General features: G+C 50.0%; 1 protein-coding gene across 2 annotated transcripts in view; it reads left to right on the top strand.

Annotated features, from left to right (window-relative positions):
• Positions 1-26527, top strand: part of ASTN2 (astrotactin 2) — a 639084-nt gene that overhangs the window by 575067 nt on the left and 37490 nt on the right. For both annotated transcript variants that reach the window (XM_030535214.1, XM_030535213.1), the window contains one exon: positions 306-447. In XM_030535214.1, the coding sequence (XP_030391074.1) occupies positions 306-447 (142 nt within the window). The remainder of the gene's footprint in view (positions 1-305; positions 448-26527) is intronic.

The raw sequence follows: 26527 nt of genomic DNA, 5'->3' as shown, positions 1-26527 counted from the left end.
TGCGTGTTGCCTGTATGGTCTGTGCTCATATTGCCCAGTCCAAGCTGTGAGTCAACTCGGTCTGGATTTGCCTTGCTGTGTATGGGCCCTGCAGTGGGCTTGTATACTGCTGATGACCCTGCGCTGTGTATGGGCAATATACCCTATAGGAGCCCAGGCTGCAGCTTCTTCCTGTCTGATTGCCTGCAGGCCTGTGCTGTATATGGAAAGGGAAAGGTTCAAGGAACAATGAATGCCAAGGCTGGAGACAGAGCATAAGGCTGCTTAGCTTTATTAATCTTGCCCTTCTTCTCTTTGGTCTTCAGGAGAATCCTTGAGCTTTGCTGATGATTTGCTCTCCGGACTTGGAACTTCCTGCGTGGCAGCTGGCAGGAGCCATGGAGAGGTCCCAGAAACCAGCCTTTATTCAGTCATTTTCAAGTGCCTGGAACCAGATGGCCTGTACAAGTAAGAAAGTGATGGATGTAGGATGGGGTGGGGAGGAGGGTTGAGAGATAACATATAATGCAGTTATTGTTTAACATTTTTATTGCAGTAGTGCCTAGAGAGCTGTACCTAGACAGTGCTCCATTGTGGTTGGTGCTGTGCAAAGGGGTTTGTTTGGTGCATATGTCTTGGCTTGTACATTAGGAGCCGAGACAGGCCCAGATCATGAAACTGAGATCCAGTTGTCCAGCACTGGAGCGTCTGGGGCTGTTTGGATCTGGGGGTTTGGTTCAGTTCCATCAATGGGTACTCGCAGCTCTCTGATATCATGTGCATGACGGGATGTGATCTGCCTCACTCTGATGAACTGAGCCAGCATCAGGGAGATTGCAATCTGACCCTAATGGGAGTTCCTCAGAGGCAGCAGATAGGTTTGAGTCCATGCCAGATTCTCCCCTCTCCATTTCCCCACTTAGCAGGCGGAGCAACCAGAGGTGGTATTCTGAACGTTACAGCATAGCGTAGAGTCCTCAGTATGTTAGACGCTGTGCAAACATGCCGTGAGGGACACACTCTGCCTTGAAGTTTCCAGTCCAAGTAGACAAAGAAAGTGTCATTGTCCACATATTTACAGAGGGAGGAATGAGGCGCTGAAGGATGCAGTGACCTGTCCAAGGTCACAAAGGTCCAATACCCATGCCTATGCTTTACCTGCAAGACCACCCTTCCTCATGTCTGTGCTTTCCATGCGCTGCATCCCCCGCGTGGCTCAGTCGGCGAACAGGGGACAGGGAGAGGTAGGAGAGCAAACGTAAAAAAAGAGAGAGAGAGACAGAAAAAGAGTTGAGAGAGAGAGAAAAACACCCAGCCCTTAACGTCAGAGTGGCTGTAATAATTAAAACACATTTTGTAGTGAGTAATGAAACTTTTTATGGGACCACAAAGGCAGTTAAATTCAGAGCTGGCAAATGGACTGTCAGTGAGAACTTTTTAAGATCTTGATTAATACTTTCCCTTCACCTCCCCCTCCGCCCTCTCTCTCCTACCCCATTAAGTACGTTGACAACCTCCAAAGAGGGAAGAGCTTTTATTGCACAACTCTGGTGCTGGGCCACATCTGGGAGCAGGCTCCAAATGGTGCTTGCCACTGAATAACTGTGAATGTTTCCTTGTTAAAATATATATAGGTGTGTGATGTAATTATTATTATCACTGGGAATCAGGCTGCTCTGAGCAGATGCCAGGAGGAGTCTGGAACGGAGCTGGCTAATGATTTGCCTCCAGTAAAATCCCGTCACTTGCTAGCTATTGGCAACCTGGTCCTTGGTTGTCAGAAGGGATGAGCAATGCTATTGGCCTTCCAGTCTCTGGGGAGGCTAATCTTGAGGTTAAACATTGGGCTGGGAGTCAGGAGAACTGGGTACTGGGTCCAGCTCTGCCACAGACTCCCTGTACGACCTGCCAAGGCACTTCTGTGACTCAGTTTCCCCGTTTGCAAAATGATCTTTGTCTCCCTTCCAAAGGGCTGCATAGCTTAATTCACCAGTGTTTGTAAAGGGCTTGGGGATTCTCAGGTCAAAGGTGCAAAGCTTTACCATATGTCCAAAGGCATGTAGGCAAAGTATTATCCTTTCCTTGGGCCAAAGGCTCCTCTCTGCTGCACAGCACTGTGTCCCATAGCAATGGAGGTGGGGAGAGGTGGTCCTCAATTAGCAAGCAGCCACAAGCATCCCCGCTAACTATTCTGAGGTAGAACTAGTGGGCATTAGGGAGTGTGTGGCTGGGTGGATTTGGGGAGCTGCTTCTCTGTGCAGTCTGCCTCCAGGGGAAGTAGGCCAATCCTACGTGACAGCTTGTTGTATATAGTGATGAAGCAGCCTTCTGTACTAACAGCCTGAGCCACCTCCTGTTGCAGTCACTGGGAGTCTTTCCACTGACAACACGGGCTTTGGATCCAGCCCTCTATCTCCTCTCTTCATGCCTGTCAAAGACAGGTTGGAAGGCAGCTGAACTGGGAGAGCTAGCAAATGTTCTGGGAGTGCTAGCAGATGTTCTGGGAGTAAAGGTGGGACGGGGAGGCACTGTAGAGAATGGTCAGCCCCATGCATCTAGCTAAGGATCTGTGGGGCTTGGCATCCATTCCCCAGGAGATCCCAGAATGCTATGTGTCCACCAGCACATACACACAGATGCTAGCATCTATGCACACACACTGGTCCATACACACGTATACGGAGGCTGATATATGTATACATCTAAACATACACATTCACACACTGGTACATGCATACATCAGTATGTACACACACCTGTCCATAAACATACATGTTCACACACACGCACACACACATACACACTGTAATCCTAAGGACTGTTCTTTCAAACATCCTTACAGCTGTGACACAAAACGCAGAAAGTCAGAGCAGTGACCTGTGAGACAAAGGCTCCATTCTGAACCCAAGCAGACAAAACTAAAACAAAACCATGGGCACAAGATTGGGTTTTAAATTGAGTTTATTCTCCTTGTTTCGCTTGTTTTGGTTTTTGGGGAAAATTCTCTTTCTTGGAAGACTAAAATGGGCAAAATTCAGTTTGCAGCAATTCAGTCGGGAGCTGAGATTTATTTCAGCCTGTCCGGTGACTACACACGCACTGTGCTTTGAAAAGGCAAACCCTTTTGCCCTCCGGACAGCTAAAAAGAGCGACGGGCCTGTGCAATCACGCAAGGCTGATCAAATCCGTAAATGTGGATCTGATGTCCTGTACATTTGGCTTTTCCTTTCGAATCACCTCAAGCAATTAGGCAACACTATTGACCAATCGCTCAGTGCATTTCCGTCCCTAGATCAAAGCCAGGATTCAGTTTTTTTTAAGAAAAACAACAATCTTCAAACAAACAAGCTAATTGATTTGTCTGTTTTTGAGGTTTCTGTAATTTGAACAAATAAACTAACAAAAGCAGAACTAATTTTTACGTCTTTCTTCATTTTCAGTTTGATGAGAACAAGTTGCCTTCCAGCCTGGGCTGTTCTACCTGTAAAACATTAGGATTGTTACACCAATCCTACAGCCTGAGAGCATATCAGGGAAGAGTAGATACAATACACACGTGCCTGCCTGTAAACACATGTACACATGCAAGTGTGCCACACACAGATACATGCATGTATACACAAATTCCTACTGAAAACACGTGAACGCCCACTTCAGAATACACAGCGGTATTGATTGTGGGTGTTTTTGAAGAATACAATATTTGGTGTAAGACCCTTAAAAAAAAAAAAGAGAGAGAGATGAATTAAATATCCTGCTGGCAAAATGTGCCATGAGCAAGAATTCCTCTCCCCATAGCAGACAGAATTTAGGCAACCCACTCACTCCTCCAAACCTGGTCCGGAGCCACCTTCATGTCTGTTCAGTGCTTGGCTGCTCCTGAGACAACCAGCAAGGGGGTAGTTAGTGCCAGTTGTACTGATGGTTTTGTGATAGTGGCTGAGACCCGTAGCTTGTTGCACCCCGGCCATTACATGGGAAGGGCTGTCCATTGCATCTGACCAAAGGCAAAGATCATCCTAAAGGTGAAAGGGTCCATCACCCATAATTCAACCCCAGAGCTCCACCAGCTTCCTTTATTCCCCTCTCCTCCTAAATGGGACTTGTTGGGTTATCTCCTTTTGCACACCGCAACCTCCCTACCCCAGCAACCAACCTCCCCGTCTCATCTCCTTACCTAGCTGCTCTCCGAGCACTTAGGACGCCAGTTTACTGAGCTGTAAAAGCCGTCCACATCCAAGTGCTGTACCTGATCAACTGCTGGAGAGCAGGGTTGCCAGCCCAGCGTGTTTATTTCAAAGCACTTGGGGAGAAGCCACTAGCTGGGGGCCAAAGAGGGAGATTTTGGAAAAGGAGATGAAACCCCTTCTGGCTCTTCTATAGATCGGCTCTGCGAAAGCAGGAGCAGCACCAGCCGCTTTTCCCTCCACCAGAGATACTATAATTATAGATTAGATTAAATCCCAATGTTTCTCTGTATTTACATTCCTGACCTAGCCTATTCATTTCCGGTGTTTGTGCCAAGAATCAGCACAAAATTTACTGGAAACAATATGGAAGTCATCAGGAACCCCTCCAGAGCCTCTTCCTTGGAGCGGGTCCTTCTGCGGAGAAGGAGCCTCCAGCCTCCCGCTGAGTTTGCTTTCCCCCTCGCCACGCCAGCTAGGTTACCTTGGTGCGTTGCTGACCTGACCGAAGGCCTCTCACCATCCCGAGCATGCAAATGTGTCAGAGGGGTCATGGGGAAAGAGGTCGCCGTGCATCATCACCTCAAGGAGACAGGAACTTGGAAGCCAGAGGAAATGGCTCATTGTGTCCCTAGCTCTTGATGGGGAGCTACGGAAGAAAGGTCAGTTCCCTTGCTGGAAGTGAATTATAGCCATGTGACTACAATCCGACCTCAGAACAGCAATAAACTTTACTACGTGGGGTGCAGCCCACAGCCAGCAAATCCTGCCTAGCCAGCTTAATCCGCTAGTTTGCACAGCAGCTGTCTTCAGTGCAGCTAGGCTGAGCCTGTGCAAAATGTGTATGGCTTTTTGACTGCATGTCTGGCTATTTATATGCATACAAGAGCCTGCTAATGCAGGCAAATGCCTGCTGCTCTTTAGCTGGTAGGGATTGTTATTGTTCATATATCAGAAAGACACATGAGTGAGCCACATCTACCCTTGGAGTGGAGGGGTTTGATTCGTACTGGGTAAGAGCTAGTGTGGGTATAAATAGGGGTGTAGCCGGGATAGTGCCCCCAGTGGCAAGCTGTGCCAAGTCCATACTCATGAGGTTCAGACAAGCTGGTGCTCAGCATGGCTAAGCTGTGCCGCCACTGCCTGTGCTACTACTAATACTCGCTAAGTACGTCTACACGAGCGGAACAGGTTGAAACTCAGTCCTGGCTGAGCTCCTGCATCTGGACAGTAACCAGGCTCCTGAACATGACTCTTCCATTGGATCCCATGTGCTTTTAAGCCATTTGGGTCTGAGCAGCATCCAGCTGCTGTCCCTATGTCAGGCCTTTCAAACAGACTCCTGGGGCACAGACTCCCTGTTTGGCACCCTTCTCGGGATAGTAGGACCCTCTGGTCCACTGCCCTGTGCCCCAAGATCAGTGCTGACTTCCCAAGTCTCCCTGGTAGCTTATGCATTCCATCTTCAGAGTGCCACATTACTCATAGGCTATATCAGCCGCTGGAGCTAGGGGTGTGATTCCCAGCTCATACACTAGCTCACATCAAGGGAGCTCACTGCGAATCATAGTGTAGCTCTGGTAGCCTGGGCAGCAGTGGCCCAGGCTAGCTGCCCTGAATACAGACCTGCCTGAGCCCTGTGGGTACATACTCAGGGCTAGCTAGCCCACGCCATTGCTGATGCTGCCCACGCTACCATGGCAACAGTACTCATTTTAGAGGGCTAGCTTGATGAGCACTAGCAGGAGTATGTCTGTTTGAGCTGGGTATCACACCTCTAGCTCCAAGTGCAGATGTAATCACGGACACAGCACAGGAGAGAGACAGATCCATGGAGAAATAATAAACACCTGCACACAAACCCTGCCTCAGGTTCTTCACCCTTACTGAGAGCTGATAGGGTCTTAGTGTCCTCTGTGGAGGTCAGGAATCTTCTGCCCTCCCTCATCTCCCACCCGCTCTTGTCTTTTGGCTTTGCTCTGCTCTCCCTTGCTAGTGAAGTCTCTTTTAACAGCAGTTTCTAACACCTTTGTCTCTTCCTGCCCTTACCCTCCCCCATTCTCCAATCTCACTGGGTTTGTTACAGCAGACCAGAGTCATTCGCAAATCCATAGTCTTTGGCCAGTTGTCACCCCTTGGACTTGGATAAGACAGAAATGGCTCAGTGGTGCTTCCACAGCTGTAGACACCTGTGTTGTCTGTTAAGTATCCCTGATTGAGCTAGTTGTCTGCCTTCCTGCCAGTAACTCCCCCACCCATTCCAGCATGAAGTTAACTCTTTGCACCCATGTAGCAGACATCACATTAATAATAGAGGTCTTACAATATCCATAAAGGAATAGTAAACATAGACTCATAGACTCTAGGACTGGAAGGGACCTCGAGAGGTCATCGAGTCCAGTCCCCTGCCCTCATGGCAGGACCATCCCTAATAGACATTTATCTAACCTACTCTTAAATGTCTCCAGAGATGGAGATTCCACAACTTCCCTAGGCAATCTATTCCAGTGTTTAACTACCCTGACAGTTAGGAACTTTTTCCTAATGTCCAACCTAAATCTCCCTTGCTGCAGTTTAAGCCCATTGCTTCTTGTTCTATCATTGGAGGCTAAGGTGAACAAGTTTTCTCCCTCCTCCTGAAACATAACCCCCATTTTCTTTATGGTACCAGACATCTGTCCTGCCATGCATTGCCTTGTTTGCTGGCTTATCAGGGCATCAAGGGCTGGCAGCACATGCGACACGAAAGGGGGACAGATGTCATGGAGAGCTAAGCAGAGACTGAGTGTTTGTGCGTGTGCATGTGATATTTGTTTTTCTCATTGAACAATAAAAATGCCCATTAGTTCTACTTTCACTCTACCATAGAAGCAAATACAGGACTCTTGGCAATGTCCTCTCATAGCAGGGGAGTTCCAATAGATTGTACAGCCTGGCTAGCTAATACCTGGGTTTTATTTTTATTTTACTACATTACCATAGGACCTAGGAGCCACAATCATGGATCAGACTCTCCTTTTGCTGGAGGCTGGACAAACAGTCCCCATCCCCAAATGCTCACAAGTTCCTGTTTTAATACTTGTATTACAGCAGCACCAGCCGCAATCAGGGCCCCGTTGTGCTTGGTGCTCTACAAACACACAGTAAGAGACAGACCCTGCCCCAAGGAGCTTGCAGTTTAAATAGACAAAGCAAGAAGGAAGTATTATCATCCCCATTTTACAGATGGGGAACTGAGGCACTGAACGATGAGGGGACTTGCTCAAGTTCATTAGGCAGTCTGTGGCAGAGCCAGGAATTGAGCCCAGGTTTCATATGTCCCAGACCTGGGCTTGACCCGCAAGATCCTCCTTCTTTGAAGATCGTAGAGCTGCATCAAAATCAGGCTATCCAAATGTAGGCTTGGGTGACATGAGTTTGTAGGGGCTAAGTCCAGTTCCCAGGTGTCCATGTTGCCTACCAAAACATTACTGCAGCAGGCATTAATGGACCCCTGTGAAAGATGGTCACTGCAGACGGGCCCAGGACTGACAGGACCATGGGGCCTGGCCTGGCCTCCCCTCTCACTGGTACAGGTGATACCCCCAGGCTGGAGAGAAGGTTAGGCTGCTACTTCCTGGACTGTCTGTATCATGGTGATACCGAGAGGCGGTTTCCAAGCCTGGCTTCTTCCACCAGCATTAAAACCATGCATACACTTCTGGGAAAGGATTCACCAGTGGAGACCATGGCAAAGAACGCAAGGTGCTTCTCGTCCTACCCGAGCAATCAGCAGGATGAGCCACTTCTGTCTCCTCTCCCCACTCATCACCCTGCTTCTTGTGGGCAGAACTGTACTGTCCAGCAACAACTGGGTTTTCATAGAATCATAGAACATCAGGGTTGGAAGAGACCTCAGGAGGTCATCTAGTCCAACCCGCTGCTCAAAGCAGGACCAATTCCCCAAATCATCCCAGCTAGGGCTTTGTCAAGCCTGACCTTAAAAACCTCTCAGGAAGGAGATTCCACCACCTCCCTAAGTAACCCATTCCAGTGCTTCACCACTCTCCTAGTGAAAAAGTTTTTCCCAATATCCAACCTAAACCTCCCCCACAGCAACTTGAGACCATTACTCCTTGTTCTTGTTTTGTGACAGGGGACCTCCTTCTGTCCCTCCCTGGGCAGCCTTCTCTTACTCACGAGAGATGGGCCCAAAGCAAAACCTCTTTTCCAAAATTACCTGGACTTGAATGAAATTCAGCTTCCACGCTTAATTTCACAGCAGCTGTATGGAGTGCCAAGCCCAGCATGCTACAGGAGAGTCAGCATAGTGTAGTGGCTACGGTGTTGGCTCAGGAGACGTGCATTCTGACCCCAAGTCTACCATGTGACCTTAAGACAAGTGCTTCCTGTCTCTTTCCCCATCCTGTGTCTGTCTTTTCTTTTTAGCTTGTAAGCGGCTCAGGGCAGAGATTGTCCCTGACTGTCCTCGACTTGGACACATGGGCTAGGTTCTCACATGGTGTAAACTGGAGAAATTCCAGTGCTTTCAATGGAGTCCTGATAACTTACATGAGCTGAAAAGCTAGTCTTTTCTCTCCTCTTTTTTTGAGAAAGGCAAAATTTCCCTCTCTCACTCCCTCCTCCATTTCTGGCTACACCCCACACTGAAAACAGAAATAGAGCAAGCATTATAGATCCCCCCACGCCCAGCCTCTTCCCAACCTTTCCTTAGGATGTCAGGAATGAAATAACATTCTTTGCATTTTTGCTATAAAGCTTCTGGCATCTGATCTGTAGACCCCCAGCTGTCTCTGAGCGCATTTGCATGGGTCCATTGGGGTCGGCTGGAGGAGGAAGGGAAGATAGGAAGGTTGTAGGGGGAGCAAGGAGGAGGTGGAATTCTTAGATCATTGTGTAAGGTATTGCAGACAGGAATGTAAAAATGATGATTCTGCCAGGAAATGTTAACAGGGAAGGGGGGAAAAAGACCCCATTAGCCTGGTCTGTTGATAGGCTGGTGGGGAATTGGTCCTTACTAGTCCCACTGCTTTCCCATTGCAGATTTACTAACCCTTTTCATCTGTATGCTTGAAGATTATTTTCACTTCTGAGTGTGTAGTAACCTAATACCAGTAAACATTTATTCCCCTAATCTTATCTCTCTGATTGTAATGGAAGAGACAGTGCAAGAGACCCAGGGAACTACAGAAATAAACACAAACAGAGATGTTATTGGCTTGCGTCTGTTTCTAAGCCAGCAAGAGCTTCTTTGTGCTTCTAAGTCCTACGCCATTGCTTTTATATTGATTCTCTGAATTCTACAGCCGCTTTCACCTGGAGATTGTAATGTCCAGACAAAGATTTGATTTCCCCTGGCCACTGCTGGACACATGTAACTCTCACTGATCTGAGAAGGAGTATACTGCAGGGGAGAACTGGCTCCCTAGAAGGAGGGGAAGTGTTACTTTTATTTGCTGTATCACAGTTGGGGAAACTGAGGCAGAGAGAAAGGCAGTGACTTCCCAAGGTTACCCAGTAATTTGAGAGCAGGGCTCGGAATAGAAATAGAACCCAGGAGTCCTACCTTACAGTGCTCTGGTATAGCAACATGACCACACTCCTCCTGTTCTACCAATTATTTTTCCTCACTGCTGCCCAACTCCAGTAAAGCATTTACATGATGCACTTTGCTATATCGGGTGTCGGACAGAACCCCTTGCAAGAGAGAGAGGCCCCCAAGCAAGATTTTGCCTACACTTTTCTGTAGCAGATTGACTCCCTAGCTTCTTTTTCCCCCATTTCCTTAGTGGGGATAACATCTGGGTATGCAAGGGGCTTATGGGGAGGAGATCCATGCTGGTTACGATGCCCTAAACCCTCCAGCCTGGACCGCTCTCCTGCTGTTAGCTTTTTCCCTTGCCTCCTCACAGAGACTGTCCCTTGGTGAACGGAATGGTAAGAGGGGCCCCTCTCCAGTTGTTTCAGCAGCGCCTCTGGTGCCCCACCTATTCCTATAGGGAAAGGATTGTATTATAAGGCCAGTTCCTTCCAGCTGGAAATATAGCTGCTGTAAACTCTTCCTGAGGCCACTCTGGGTGTCTGACCTAAATGGTGCTCGGTAAAGGCTGGCAAGGGATAAATCAGGCGTTTCACACAGAGACGTAGTACTGTCTCATGGTTGGAACGGAGGGCCTGGGAGTCGCCATCTGAGTCCTGGATTCTATTTTCAGGCCTGCTGTTGACTCACTGCATCCCCGACCTCCTCATTTCCCTGTCTGTAAAATGGGTGGTGATCCAGCGGCAGCGTGGAGTCATTCGTTGTTAGTAAAATGCTTTGGACCGTTTAGGATGGAAGTTTCTAGAAAAAGTTCAGCCTGTTTACTGCTAGCTACTCTCTCCAGGGAATGCTAGGCTGGTCCTCTCCCCTGAACCTTCCAACAGTTCATCAGGATTTGTAAAAAGTGACTCCAGTTTTTAATAGGTTTGTTCCACCCATGGGGAACTTCAAACCCAGGGCTCTTAGTCTCTGCATCAACAGCCTCTGTACATAAACGTGCTGCTGATGAGGATGGATCTGTATGAATTAAGGTTTCCAACTGCTCAGCACTTACAATTAGGGCTAGAGTTGAAGAAAGAGCACAGCTCCAGGCTGGGCTTCTAAAATTCCACCCTAACCACCTGTTCCAAAGCCTAATGAAATGAATGAAAAGACTTCCACTGACTGGAACAGCCTTTGGACTCACCCCTAACGTCCCCAGAGGTGGTCCCCGTTCAAGCAGCAATTTAAGCCACGAGTTAGTCCTCCTGCAGTTGTCCACTGAGTAAGTCCCCTCCGCACGCTCAGACATTACAGTGACAGGTACCCCATGAGAACTTCTAGAGACGTGCCTGCCTGAGACCTGAAAGCTCATCACATTAGTTGTGTCTGTCAAACTGGCCCATATGTCTGTAAAACTTTTTTTTCTTTCTCCAGCTGACACCTGCAACAACTCCCCCTCATCCCGCTTTCTTGTAACAACCACAAAAAAACTCAAAACAAAGGCACACAAAGTCCTCACCAGCCTTATCTCCAGGAGGGTGTTTCATATTCTTCTTTTAATTTATTTATTTTTTTTTAAATATTTCTCTCCTAATCTCTCATTTACGCAAAGCATTGCGTCGTAGGCACCCTGTCCAAGCCCTGCTGCTGCCTTTTATCAGGGTTTGATTCCACCAACAACCCATCCCACTGTGCAAACCATTCTTACAACTCAAGGTTTCAAGACAAAAAATGTTTCCAAGTCTGCCAGTGTGGTTATCTTGGGGGCTGCAGGGGAGAGATGGATGCAGGAATCCTCCACAGAGAGGTGAGTTGGGAGGGGGTAGCTGGACTCCGCTGCTTTCCAATATATCTTAACAAAACGTTCACTCTCTTAATTTTTTTTCCATGTACTTTGCCTGTTTTTGTTTTTCTAATCCTTGACTGGAAAGTTTGAGAGGGGAAACTGAGAGCCCAGTCCTGGACTTTTCTGAGCCATTTCATCACTGGATCCTTTGCTTGACCTTCTTGGTCTGATCCAAAGCCCTCTGGAGTCAATGCAAGTCTTTCCACCAACTTCCATGAGGTTTGGGACAAGGCTTTGGAGGAAGTGTGTTCAGGTGGATTGGGTTTGAAACTCTCCTGTTCTAGACTCAGCCGTGCCACAGATTCTCTGAGGCAAGTCATTGAAGGGCAAAATGATCAGAAGTGTTCACTAATTTGCAGTGCCCAACTTTAAGGACCTGTAGTAAGGCTGATTTTCACAGGTTTGGAGCTCCCACAGTTCCCATTGTAGTTGTAGGTACTCAACAGCCTAATGTGGGCCTAAATGGGCAAAAGTAGCCAATCATTTCTGGGTGCCTAACTTGAGACCTCCCTAGGATTTGATTTTCAGAGGTGCCAACCACTCGCCACTCCCATTGACCTCCATTGAAGTTGTGCATACTCAAGCCCTCTGAAAAAAATCAAGCCCGAGATGCCCAAATTTGGCAAACCAAAACCGGGCACACTCCACAGGACTGAACACTTTGGAAAATATTGCCTTAAACCGCCCAGTGCCTCAGTTTGCCCATCTGTAAAATGGAGATCACAAAACTTACCTGCCTGCCTCACATTCAAGTGTTGTGAGGGTTAATTAGTGAGTGACTGGAAGGCAACATGACGATGTAAGATTTACTGGTGCACCTGTCCTTTTCTTGGACAAGGTGGGAACACTGTCTCCATGTGCCTTACCCTCTCAGTTTCCTCAACATTTCTCCATCAGTGATCACCCCGAACTATGCCCTGAATACCCTCAGCAATGATCACTGTTGATAAGTACCCAAAAGTCTGGTTTCTTAGCAAGAAATCTCACAAGAACAGGCTGTTGTCTAAGATTCATGGTGTTTCTTTCTTTAGTATTTCAGTCCTTTCACAGTGGGGAAGCACAAGAACATGTACACCAAATGAAAAATAAAGGGAGGTAACATTATCTGGACGTTTTCTGAACTTCATTAACGACTCAGGCACTGCTTTTATTTAGTCCTGATTGTATCCAAGCCATTCCACCATCCATCACTGCTATGTGCCAGGATCGCCCTTGCAAGGCAGTTGGAACTGAAGATCCTTTGCGTGACCATCCAAGGTCAAAATTTGACCTTGGGGGCCAGTTTTTCAAACAGCTCAACTTCCAGCTCAGCATGTCCAGCGCATGTTGAATGACGATTTCTCTGCATAAGCTGATCCAAAGTGCCATGGTGGGAGCAGAGCTCTTGGCAAAATCTGGCTGCTTTTTTGGCACTTAAATGGGTTCAGAATGTTTGAAAATCTGGTTTAGAGAGCACAATATATGGTCTTAAAGCTGGCAGTGTGTGGGGGGCAGTTGTCATCCATAGTGTCCGAGACAAGATCCTGAATTTCTCACACTGTAGTGGGGTTTACTGGAATCTGATGGTCCTTTAATCTATTTACTTAGAAAAGGTTTGCCCAGCGCTGGGTGTTTTGGCTTCTCCTCTCTGCTTAGACACATCCTTGACACTGCTGGAGCAAGATCAAATCCCTGCCCTGTGGACCGAATGTATCGCATCCCAGTAGGCATGTGTGATTAGCTTCACCCATGTAGATGTTGATGGACATCCCACCTAGCCCAACAGGTGCTGTCTTCAGTGGATAGCCAAAGGGCCAGTTTTCAGTTCTCTCTAGTCATACAAGCTCCTGACTGTGGTCTCTGAGCTTGCCAGAGGCCTGAGATCTGATGCCACATTACACAGCCAAGATCAGGAACACTCGCCTCAGTTGTTTCTCTTTGAGGAAGGAGACAAGGTACCTTTAGGTTTTTCCCCCTCTGCCTCTGATCTCCCCCCGCACACTCCCCTCCAGCCTTCAGGAGCAAGATGAATTGATTGCACAGCAATATGGTTTCTGTTATGAAAAGGGGGAAAGAAAATACCCTGGCATTTGCCGGAAACCCACAGAGCCAAAACGTATGTCATAATTAAAATGCTTCTTAAAAAAGGAGGGGGGCAGTGGTGGTTCTTGCTCAGTGCAAGAACTGAGCACACTTGTAAAGAGCCTGGGGTGAGCCAGTGTATTAGCTTCCCTCTCCAGGACAAAGTGGGGTAGGGGGGTAGCTCAGTGGTTTGAACATTGACCTGCTTAAACCCACAGCTGTGAGTTCAATCCTTGAGGGGGCCACTTAGGGATCTGGGGCAAAAATTGGTCCTGCTAGTGAAGGCAGGGGGCTGGACTTGATGACCTTTCAGGGTCCCTTCTGGTTCTAGGAGATGAGTATATCTCCAATTATTATTATAGGTGTGGATACCTGACCCTCCAAACTGGGATGAACGAGAGTGGTGGGGGAAGGAAGCCCAAATTTAAGGGGTTCATTGCTGAGTCAATATAACCCTGTTCCCAGCTGCCTCAGGCATTGAAACTGCAACTGGCCAATCCTCAGACACTCTCCCCTCTGCACACCTGAGAGCATGGCCAGGTGCCCCCCCAGCCTGACACACCCCCTTCTGCTCAAGAGCAGGAGGTGGCAAATTCAGTCTTACAATCCCAGAGAGCTAAACTTGGGTTCAGGATTCCTCCCCCCCATTCCCAAACTCATTCCCGGAACCAGTGCCCATTTCTCTGTGTTCAGCTTTCCTGGCCCTGCCTTTACTGCACAGTGAGTGAAGATCCAAACCACCTCACTTGTTTTCGGTGGATCCCCATCTGCCCCTCTCTGTTCCATCCCATGCCATACATCACAGCATGGGACATGCCCTCCAGAACCCACTGCTGCTCCTTCTAACTCTGCTGGGCTGGAGGAACTCCCCTGCTCCCTCCGGAGACCCACAATCCAAGTACGTACCGGGGGGGACTAGGAGCAGCCCAGCAGGGAATATTGTCACTGCTGGCCACTGGGCAGCTCCCGATGGTCCTGACTGGCTGAGCTCAGGGCCATCAGACATTTGGGATTCTCCCCAGTGCAGGAGGCAGCACATCTTGCTCGCTCTGACCAAGTGGAGAACAAGCATGATTAGAACCATGACCCCTTCGGGGGGGGGGAGGTGGGGGCTCTGCTCTCTCGATCGCAGGACATTCAACCTGTCCAAAGCCCCTCTCCTCAGCAGCCAACTGTGGTCTCGCAGCAAGACTGCACATGCACTGTGAGACCACACAAAAGATTTCTGCATTTAAATGACCCTGCAGGGGGAGCTCTGGGTTGGGGAATGTAATGCTCTGTCTCAGGTCCCTGGGCTAAGCCTCTGTTCTTGCTGTGTGAGTTAACGACTATAGCATTGACCTGAAATTTCAGAAGGGCTGGGTTCTACTCCCAGTTCTGCCACGGAATGACCTAGTGCAAGTCACTTCACCTTTCTGTGCCTCGGTTTCCCCCTTTGTAAAGCACTTTAAGAGCTGTGAATGAGCAGCTCTTTCATGAACAGAAGCTCTCACTGCCTTAGCTGAAAATAAGCCTCTCCACCAGCACGATCCTGGAGAATCCATTTAGTACTGACTCACAGGGAGAAATGCAACCTACAGTACGGTTACACCTTGGGTTTCCCTTGGGCAGTGCAGTGCCTCTTGCCAGCACTAGATGTCTGATGATCGCACAGCCAGGGATGACCCAGATTGCTGCCTCCTCATAGATGAGATCTGGTGTTACTCTCTTCTCCCCTCCGATCGTGTCACTGTCATGGTTTTGAAATCAGCTCAGCTCCTTGTTTTGCGGCCCCACCACAAAGAGATGTGTACACAGTCGGGCCGGACACATTCTTGCTGGGATTGCATCTCCTGTGGGTTTCTCTTTTCAGTCTGTCTGGGCAGCAGGCTGCAAAATAAAATCCTCCAAATATTTCCTTTGTATAACTAGGAGGCATATTGGGTGGGTGGGTGGGTGGGGAATTCCTCAAACAAGAGACATGATCATCAATGGGCTGTTGTTTTTGTTGTGTAACTGAGGGTGTTTGCATACTCTGGAGGTAGAGCCGGGCTGAGCTCTTCTGCTCTCCCCATAACCCTTACCCCACCCATGCAAAGAGAGGCATCCAGGCCAATGGTCACTGCTGGTGATGGACCAACCTCAGGAGGGCTGGAGACCCTGCTTGGAAGGGCCCCCACAATTGACATGCTTAGCCGGGGGTACACTGGCTTCTGTGCTTTGGAGTGCAGTTTCCAGGGTGAAGAATACAAGGTCAAGCCTATTTTGTTACTACTGTGAAGTTCCCCTGAGGATTGTTAGACGCAGGGCAGAAAGGGATCGCCAGTCCCTGATGCTGAGCTCCCAGATCAGAAAACTTGCCAGCACTGTGAAGAAAGAAGCGTCCTGGTTAGCAGCCTGCGCCGAGAGAGGGCAAGGATAGAATGGGCTCCGGAGCCTGAACTCTCCTCTACCCATTCCCACATCCCTGTTGAAGCCTGCTGGCGGGGTGGCTCGGGGTTTGCGTGGCTAAGGTGGGACAGAGTCAATTGAACATAGTCTCCTAAGCCACAGATTTTGCCCATAGCCTTTAACTACTCTGCCTTCCTCCCTCTGAGTATCCCTCCCTCCGTGGCCAGAGAGAGAAGAAACACTATCTGGGGACCTGGGATCACAGTAGAAAATCCAGTCATTGCTCCCAGGGCAATGTAGCCACTGCCTATGGTCTGCGGCTGATCTCAGCTGCAGTGGTATAAATCTGGAGAAACCCCACCAGCGTCAAATCAGTGACGATACCTCAGATTTACAGTCGGAATCAGGCACCTGGTCTTTATTCTGTCACCATCCTCTGCCTAGGCCACATTCCCACACCTGCCCTGAAAGGTTTGCAGCCCGAGGGGGCCACGTGGAACCAGGAGAATAAATGCAAGCTAGTGACAATGCAGAGTGAGGCCCTTGCTGTAATGCCAGCCACGCGTACCCTGTAGCACTGGCAGACGAAAGGGGGGTCGGGGCTAGAGGCAGAGTTTTGGGGTGTTGCGGCCGGATTTGCCTTTGGGAAGGTAGCATCAGCTGGCAACGTTCCAGGGATGAGAGGGATTTTTTGTCTCAGGGTCCTCTGCAGTGGGCGGTGTGGCTGCAGTCATTGGAGTGAGGTTTCCCAATCCTCCCTCTCTCGCCCTCACCCTGAGATTCTCGCTCCTTGAATCCAGCCTTGTTTTCCCCTCCTCACACACTCACTGGGGGTAGCAGCGATTTGGAAGCATAGTCCAGTCCCAGAAGGGAGGTGGGGGGGGGGGGAGAGGGTTGTGTGTTGTTTTTGCACATCTTTGTTCTCTGTAGTCATTCACAAACCAGAGAACACAGAGTCCGGGTAATCTAATAAAGTCCACTCCTGCACTCTGTAATGTGTTTATCCGAGCTGCAGCCTGGCTCAGAGGCGCATAATCACTATCAATGTGACCCCAGCAATCCTCTCTCGTCCTTACTGCTTTCAGCTAGGATTTGTTTGGGGGTTTATTTATTTTTGCAGGAGCATGCAGTTCCCCTGGGGCACTGCTCCTGTGCTGGCATGGACACCTGCAGCCCTGTGAGAGAGGGCAGGTGGCTGTGCATGTGTTTGAGGGGGTGTTAGAGCAGGTGGATGGTGGGTGTGTAGATAGGGGTTAGTTCACAGATGTCTGTATTGTGTGGGTGTGAATAGGGATAGGTGACTGGACAATGGAGTTTGTGTATGTAACTGTGAGTGCCAGTGTGTTGTGGGAGTGTGCGTGCTGTGTGTGTGTGTGTGTGTGTGTGTGTGTGTGTGTGTGTGTGTGTGTGTGTGCAGGTTTGCACATAGGTATGTTAATCTATGGTGATGCATCCATGTGTATGTGCACATAAATGGGTGTGTGTACATGTTGGGGTGTATAAATAGGGGCTGGGTTCGTGCATTTGTGCATGGTTGTAGGGGTGGATAGAGGAGTACATTTGCGTGTAATGGGTTGGCCCTTTGTGCAGAGGTGAGCGTGTCTGAGAGTCCGTTTGTGGGTGAGTGGGGCAGTATAGGAGCTCTCAGCATTAGATGTGTGGGCATGGGGACAGATCAGTGTCAAAGGGTATGTCTGCACTACACCATGAATGCGGCTAGCCCGGGTCAGCTGACTTGGGCTTTCTGGGCTCAGGCCCCAGAGCTGTAAAATTGCAGTACAGACGTTTGGACTTGGGCTGGAACCTGGGATCTGAAACCCCGCAAAGGGAGAGGGTCTCAGCTCCTGGGTTCCAGCTCGCACCCAACCATCTACACTGCCTTTTTTAGCCCTGCAGCCCAAGCCCTGCAAGCCTGAGCCAGCTGGCCTGGGCTTGGAGACTTGGTATTGTTCGGTTTTTATTGCCATGTACCACACCCGAATGGGGCAGCTGTAGCTGATGCTGGCATGGGTGTGCAAGGTGTGTGTGTGTGTGTGTATGTGTGAGAGCGAGAGAGAGGGGGGCTGGTGTGTTCGCAGCGCTGACACCACAGCTGTCTTTCATTTGTCGATCTGGTCAGCTTCCCCAGCACATTTGGTTGCTATTATTTTGTTGTGTTTGGTCCTCATACCACAGCCCTGTGCTCTGACTGAGAGGCCTGAGGTTTATTATTATTATTGTTGTTTTTAAACAGCCCATGCAGTGCCTAGGAAAAAGCAGAGGAGCTAAGAGGAGAGATGGTTCCTCAGTTAATGTCAGCACCCCTCTGAGCTGGGATCAAAAGCCAAGTTTTAAAAACCAGGGCCCTGGGGGGCGGGGCTGGGGTATCACTGTTCAGCTTTTATGCCCGTTGGTTTAGGATTGTCCTGTGTCTTGTCAGGAACCGTCTGCCTTTGTGCCATGCACCCAGCCTGTACCCGGCAGCAGCCATGGAAACCAACGATATAGGAGTGCTGGCTGAGGCGGGAGCTCCCAGCTGCTCTAGGTCAAGTCTCATCCAGCAGGAGTCGCTATGGGGAATAATGTGGGAGCATGAGCTGTGATGGGGTTGTCCGAGCTCTTTGTTCTCATCCCTTTTCACGGGCGCTGCAGAGGACTACGTCACCGGAATGCTGTTGAAAGTTGTCAAAGAGTAATACCTTTGGTTCCCCTAGCTCAGGGGTAGGCAACCTATGGCACGCATGCCAAAGGTGGCACGCGAGCTGATTTTCAGTGGAACTCACACTGCCTGGGTCCTGGCCACCGATCCGGGGGCCTCTGCATTTTAATTTAATTTTAAATGAAGCTTCTTAAACATTTTAAAAACCTTATTTACTTTACATACAACAATAGTTTAGTTATATATTAAAGACATTAAAAGAGACCTTCTAAAAATGTTAAAATGTATTACCGGCACACAAAACTTTAAACTGGAGTGAATAAATGAAGACTCGGCACAGCACTCCTGAAAGCTTGCTGACCCCTGCCCTAGCTCATATCCCATATTTACTGCAGTTCGTGGCATCCCCAGGGGAGTAGCTGGCGGCTGATGTTTTTCTTGCACATGGGCTCAGAGTCTGCCCATGAGTGACTCCTGCTGAACACCCCTTTGCAGCAGACCCTCATGCGTGCCCCCCAATCCCTGCCCGCACTCCAGCTTTGTCCAGCACTCCAGACAACCCCAGTCCGCCTTGACCAACCAATCCCGCCAGGTCCATTGCAGGCGATTCTGACCCTACCCCTGTTTATGCCTGCTGCGGTGCCGCCAGCGGAGTTGTTTTCAAAGTGGAAGCGTGAGTTGGCGTGTTAACTCCACTAGGGCCTTTCTGTGCAATGCGCCGGGATTAAATATTTATGTTGGCAAAAACGCGTGCGATAGACAGCTGCAGATGGGAGATAATGAATTTGAGGTGTGTGGGGGCGGGCAGGGCAAGGAGGGGAAGGGGAAAGGGAGTTTGGGTTACAGTGGAGTGTTGTAGTACTTATCTCACACCTGTCCATGGGGCTTTGCCCCAGGTCCGAGCTTGGAAACGCAGAGCATGGTGAGTGGGTGGGGGAAGGAGAGTGTGGAGATGAGGCAAGTGGCACCTGAGTTTCTTTCACCTGAAGTCAGGAGTAACTCCAGGGGAGTTATTCTGGTATAAAACCAGTTTAAGGCAGAACAGCCGTGAGCAGTCCAAGGAGAGGACTGTGGGGGTGGAGGGGGATTGGGCCCCCTAGCTGTCATTTGCAGCCCTTTCACAAGCCTAAATCATTAATGGGCTCTGATACAGGATCCCTGACTCTAGCATCAAGGTTATTTACTGGGGACTGTTATCTGATCAGGCAGCAGTGTGGCTCTGTGTGGCTTGCCTTAGACTCAGGCGGGTGAGGATTATGATGATAGAGGTAGGTTTGTACTCTCTCTTTAATTCACTGCAGGGCAGTCAAAGGGGAGGCCTGGCCATAGGAAAGAAAATGGCTCCTTAACATTGGTCAGGACAAGGGGGGAAGGAGGGGTATGGCAAGAGGAGGGAAGAAGGATGATGAGAGATGCATGGAGAGGTGCAGGGGTGAGGTTTGTGGGAGAGAGATGGAGGGATCAGGAAATATTCTTCTGCAGTAGCAGAAAATACAGCAGTCAAGATGCAGAGTACACTGTTATTCCTGGATTCATGAGCGTTAGCAGACTCCAGAGACCCCCCTCCCCAAAACAAATAGTGGAGAATAACAAATAAAGCTCTGACTTCCTCGCTACACTATGGAATTGTGTCCACTGACAGAACCACTAGGAAGGTCATGAATGAGGGGCTGGAAGAGAATGAAATGTCTCTGCTGGCTCCAAGGCTGCTTCTCCGGGGGGGGTTCTTCCTGACAGACAGAAATTTCTTCATCCTCGTTTCTTTCTTTCTGTTGTGTGATGTGCCAGACAATGCCGAGAGTCGGAGCGGGTCCCGAGGAGACATCAACACATTGTATAAAGCTTACTGTGCCCCCGATGAAGAACTGAGCAAGAATTTTTTTTTAAATCCCCAAACAAATCTGGATGTCTTGGTTACTAACTATTGTGTGTTCGTATCACTTAGCACCTGGAGGTCTTTCAAGATTGGGAGTCCCTTATGCTAGGCGGCTGCACAGTCCCTTCCCCAGAGTGCTTGCAGTCTCAACTGACAACACAAAGACTGGGTGGGAAGCCAGAGGCAAAGTGACTTGCCCACGGTCACGCTGCAGGTCACTGGAAGAGCCAGGAATAGACTCCTGAGTCCTGAATGCCATGTCCGTCCACTTGACCACGCTGCCTCTCAGTCTATTTAATTGACAAAGGGAGAAGAGAGACATTCCCGTTGCTTGGACCCACCACAGGCCAGATTCTGCCATCCCTAGGTGTGCTGAGGAGTACTCCGGTACTTCAGCGTGCTCCACAAATCCTCCTATTGAGCTTGATTGTGATTTGGGCTGCTCACCTACATGGAGAAATAAGGGTGGGGTGGGGGGAAGAGCTCCACGCACAAACACCCCAGTGCAGGTTCCCTCGCAGCGGGATATGCAGAAGGCGGTAGCCCCTGCATCCCCCACAGAGCAGATGGGCACAGAGAGTTTGAGGAGGGGCAGATAATGGAGCATTAGCAAATTGCTACTCCCCTGCCTGGAGCGAGGAGGAAGCAAGGCTAGGAACGGTGCCTCACAGTGGCATTTTTGAGGGCAGGTGTCTCCTAGGTCTGCTCTTGAAGTGGTGCAGCATATGCATTGCTCCCTGCTCAGGGCTGTGTCTAAAGCCACAGCCTAGCCCCTGGATTTCACTGGTGGTGACTAGTGAGACACTATACTTTGTGAAGAAGGGTGGCAACATCTGGATGGAACCCTTGCAGCCCCGTTCAATGAGGTAGGGCTCTCGGTGATGCTCCTTGGGTACTTCTCATTTCAATAAAGAAAGGATTTAAAAAAAAAAGAAGAGCAAGAAGAGTAAAAACATCTGTTTTACTTCAAATCCAAGAAGATTCCTTTGCTTGCAAGGAATGTGTAATTCACGGCAGGCTGGGAGCTGTACATAACCCTTCCTGAAGGCTCTGCTGGACTTCAAACGAATTCTAACATGCTTACTGGGATTTTGTTTTTATTATTTGTTTCTCACTCCCCACTCTCTCCTGCCCGCCTGTCAGATTCGTGAGAATTTCTCACCAATTGTTAACCTTGCAGTGCATTCCCTCCTCTGATGAAGGGCTTGGAGGGCAGAGGCTGTTGGATAAAGGAGACTGCAGGCCTGGCTGGATTTCTCTTGCCTGCCTGGTACATACCGTACTTGCTTCAGTCTTTCAGCCACCACCCAAAAGAGCTCTCACTGGCCAACCTTGTTCTCCTTCATCTTCTCCATCCAGACATGGGCCTCTTACATCCCATCTCTGTGCCATTCTCTTCCCCACTGCCTCTGTGCCAGCCACATGTGTATCTCATCCACTCCATATCTAGTCTGGTGCAATCCAGATGTGAGCCTCTGCCCTTGCCATTTCTGCGCCATCCATGTTGCAGTCTGGGGGCTCTGCAGTAGAAATATCCAGAGTTTGGTTGAAAAGCTGATGTTCGGCTGTACATTGTTTTGCTCTTCCAGCTTATGCAGCTGTTGCATACTAGCTCTGGGGGGCGGGGTGTTGAGCCCCCTTGTCACGGGATGGGCTGGCATGGACACTGAGACTTTCCCTATCCGGGACTTTGAGAAGTTACTGTGCAGCAAGCCAAGGTGTGTGAATCTATAGCGCACCAGCTTTCCAGGCTGTAACAGCCCATATGGGCACTCCAACAAAGTCCCGGAGTGCAGCTTACACAGTGTCCACACAGGATGTTACTGCGCAGCAAGCTAGTGCTGTAGATTCACACCCTAGCATGCCCTTCCAGAAGTTGCCGTATGCAAAGCACGTGTTTCCTTATCATCATCAGGGGTGAATTTAGCACTGGCAAAGGTGCCAGAGTAACAAACCTGGGGACTGAAGACCCCTGATCAGTGCTTGTCAAGGGCGTGAGTAGCAGTGGTGCAAGCTTCCCTCACACCACCTTGCTCATGTCCTCTGGAGCGGTACAAGCAGAGCCCACACCCTGTGCTTCAGACTGCCAGGCAGGAGCCCACAGTGTGGTGTATATATAGGACCTGGTTGGCACCGAGACCCCTTAACTCATTGAATAACAATACCTAGCTCTTCTCATCTGCAGGTCTCCGAATGCTTCACAAAGAAGGTCAGTATCATTATCCCCATTCTACAGATGGGGAAAATGAAGCATAGAGTGATGTAGTGACTTACCGAAGGTCACCCAGCAGGCCAAGCAGCAGAGCTGGGGATAGAAGCTAGGTCTCCTGAGCTCCAGTCCAGTGGATGATCGTATCCACTGGATCATGCACATAAACCACTCTGTAGCCTTCAGATGGCAATATTTTTGAGTCATTCCCAATCTGGGCTACTGCCTGGATTTAAACCAAGCACCCTGTAGGATGAGAACAAGCCCTACCAAGCAGACAGGAAAGCTGATCTTCTAGGGCAGCAATGTGTTGAGTGTCTGTTTCTTGTTTGATATCACTGTCAGGTTGGAAGGGGCAGAGGTTTCCCAGTTTAGCAAGGGCAGCAAACCCCTCCAAAGCCCAGTCTCCACAAAGAGTATACAGGTTAAATGGATAGTGTTGTTATATGGGATCGTTTCTGCTGTGGAGCCAGCTGCAAGGTTTAAAGGTCTCTCTGGCCTCCCTTCTTTCCCAAGTGCTCCAAGAGAGAGAGGTTGGGGGGGAGTTCCCTCTTCTTCACTCTGAACACCCATCTCTGCTCTGTACACACACAACCACCTGCAGCCTTGCTTTGCCCCATGAATCGCCCCGCATAGAGGAAGGCACTAAAAGTGACCTCTCTGGAGACCTGCGCAGTACGGTGTCTTGCACTTTAATGCCTTTCACATGTGGCTCGAAGGGAAGCTGGCATTAGACTTGTGAAAAGGCTGTAACCTTTGACTAATGGTTTAACCGTTAGCGTGTAACCTTCAGGGCACCGCGACTGGAGGCTTGGGGATATCCATCAGCCTGGGGGCTAGTTCTGATTGTTTATTTTTCTGCCAAGGCCGTTGCAAATAGCTTGAAGTCAAGGTGGTGACTGTGTTAGGGGCAGCGTGCAGAGCCGCGTCCGGATTCTAGTGGTGCAGCTGATCCCCAGAGCATCATGGTGGCATTGATGGTAGAGGGCAGTGCTCTGGCAAAGACCCTATCTGACTCCTGCCAAAGTACTTCATTTGGGGTTTTAATCCGAATTGCATTGGTGCTTTGGTGCTTGAACGTGCTGATCGGTGCCCCATTATCTGTGAGACAGAGAGATCAGGCAGTGGTAACCCAGTGGTGGCCCCATGTTCTGCCAAAAGCACAACAAATGGCATCTGAGCTGCTGCTAGGACCTCACCAGACCGGACCAAGGCAATGCAGAGAGCAACTACTCAGCCCAACCCCGTCTGCTCTGCGGGAGGTGAGTATAATGCCAGGTGGTGCTCAGTAACAGCGCGTTTGCTGACCACCCTCACTTCCATTGACCTGGCCAGGGGAAGGAATGAGGAGACAGCAGCCAAGAGGTAAAGAGGGAGACAAAGGACCGTCCTGCTGTACCTCCATGGTTACTCTTTAGTGCTCCTTCTGTCTTTCCTCTGCGGGGTTTTATGGGTCCTCAGTTCACAGCTGGGGCTGGCAGACCATCTGAGGGACCGCTCCCTCCTGCTGTGCACCGCCATCTTCTGTATTCAGCACTTTCTCTCTGCCATGGGGTGGCTTAGTGTTGAGTTCTCATCTCAGGAGTAGCCACTTGGCCCCAGCCCTGACTATGTAGGTGCGGCGTGCTGTTATGGTGCAACCGCTGGCATTACGTTCTGTGTTCTGGGGCAGCCTTTCTGAAGGGACGGTGCAAAGGACACTGCAGCTGTGTCCAGTGCGTGCGGAGCAAGAAGAAGGGTCCTAGAAGAGCCTGCTGTGCTGAGGAGTATGAGTGTGGCACCTGGCATGGCCTCCCTCCTTCCGGGGTCAGGAGGGGAGGTGACCAGACACATCCACCTCCTTCCAGGGCAGGGAGGGGAAGTGGCAGTAGGTGCAGCCTCCTCCTTCCAGCATGGGAAGAGGTACATAGCTGTACACAGGTCCCTTGCCTCTGCATGAGCACCCATCCAGTCCTGGCTTTTCGGTGTTGTTCGGAGGCCCCAGCAGCACAGGGAGGGCAGCGAAGTTAACACAGAGCATAGACCACAAAGTGATCATCCTCTCCGTACTACTGTATCCCTTCCTGTCCCTCCCCGCCCTCCAAGATGGAAGTAAACCCTTTCGTAAGAGGGAGGCTGCTTTCCCCTTTGGGTATCCCCAAATGCCCCTGTGACCCTGCTTTCCCAGCTGTGCCCACTATCTCCAGAGCTCCATTCCCATCCCTTCGGAACATCCTTGTGACATGCTGGGCTGCTTGCAATTGATAAAGACCAAGACTCTTGCTTCTGGGAGCAAGCTTAACTCCAAAAGCCCTAGACCCTCGGCATAAGCTGCATTAATGTTATCTCATGTCAGGGCTGCTTTTGGACGAGGTCTCCTGTTGCCATGCCAAGGAGCTGTTCTCTGGGCCACATTTGCTCTCCGTCAGAGAGCTTTGTGTAACACGCCAGCCCCCCTCTGGGGAGGCTCGCTCTGCTCTTTCTTAATCAGTGGTGCAAAGCTTTTCTGAAAGGACATATTCAAAATGTAACGCACATGCTCAGGAAATGGAAACCTTATCAAGTGTGAGGGATGAGGGACAAATTATCTGCTTCTTGCCAGTAGCCCTAAGGACCAGGGGTCAGAAAGGAGAAAATCTGCAAGACAGAGAGAAAAAGGAAAGACAGCTTAGCCAAGACTTCCCTAGGGTGAAATCCTGGCCCCATTGCAATCAGTGGGAGTTTTGCCATTGATTTCAATGAGGCCACCTAGAGCACCCCAGGTGTGTTGCCAAGGTAACATGACAAGGCACTGCCAGCAGCAAGATGAGCTAATTGGGGGGGTTCTTTGGGAGAGAACAGCCCCCCAGGCACAGGTACCCTCCAGCACCCAGGGAGCAGGAAGGTCTGGGTTCCTAGGGGTTCCTGCTCAGTCCTGGACATTGCCACACTGGGGAAAGCAGTTCCAGAGGGGATTAGAGGGGTGGTTTCCAGGGAGCTCAGCCCTGGGTCACTGGGACTTTGGAACTGGGGGCAGGACGGCTAATTCCTTTCCTCAGAATCAAGGGCACAAAGAGGGGAACTAGCTCTTTCTCCCAGAGGACGTCTACACTTGGGGCTGTGGGTGTGATTCCCAGCACGCCTGGACATGCTGGGAGTAGCTCTCTTTGTGCTCACGTGCTAAACATTGACGTGTCTCTGTGGCAGCACAGGCTAGCCACCTTGAGCACACATCCGCCTGGACCCCGTGGGGACGTACTCAGGGCAGCTAGCCCATGCTGCCTCTCAACGCTGCCTGGGTTGCTGGGGCCACACTCCTGCTCTTAGCGTGTTAGCTCGGTCAGACCCCTAGCACCAAGTACAGACACAGCCTCCCCACCGTCACTGGGATGGCAGATTCAGGGAGCAGCAGGAGCCGATTTCTTTCTCTCCCTTCCATCCTTTTTCCATCCTGGCCAACAGGAATATGGAACCTAAAGAGATCAATGAGGTGCTGTGCAGTGGGGAAGTCACCCAGCTCCGGTTTGGAAGGGGTTAAAAACAGCCCTGGGAAAAGGCTGCCCCAGGGAGCCAATCACAAGCAGACTTGAGGCAGCCAATCAGGGCCCAGGTGGGCCAGTATAAGAAGGGCCCCTGGAGCAAAGGAAGTCAGTCTTGGTCCACTGCTGGAGCAAGAAGGTTCTAGCTTCCTGGTAGAAACAGGGGTATCTTGGACAGAGTAGTACTGAGAAAGGGCAGGCTGAGCTGGGGAACTCTGGCCTGGTGACCTCCCAGGCTGAGGTCTTGCAGCAAAGGCCTGAGGAGGTCCTAGGGCTGCAGGGCAGCAGCCAGGGCAAGTGATGAGTGGTCATTACAGACTGCAGTTTGCCCCTGAGAGAAGGG

Source organism: Gopherus evgoodei, chromosome 16, assembly GCF_007399415.2.
Source record: "Gopherus evgoodei ecotype Sinaloan lineage chromosome 16, rGopEvg1_v1.p, whole genome shotgun sequence".
NCBI classification, from domain to species: domain Eukaryota; kingdom Metazoa; phylum Chordata; order Testudines; family Testudinidae; genus Gopherus; species Gopherus evgoodei.
The sequence above is the reverse complement of the archived record's forward strand: the minus strand, read 5'-3'. Positions and strand labels throughout refer to the sequence as shown.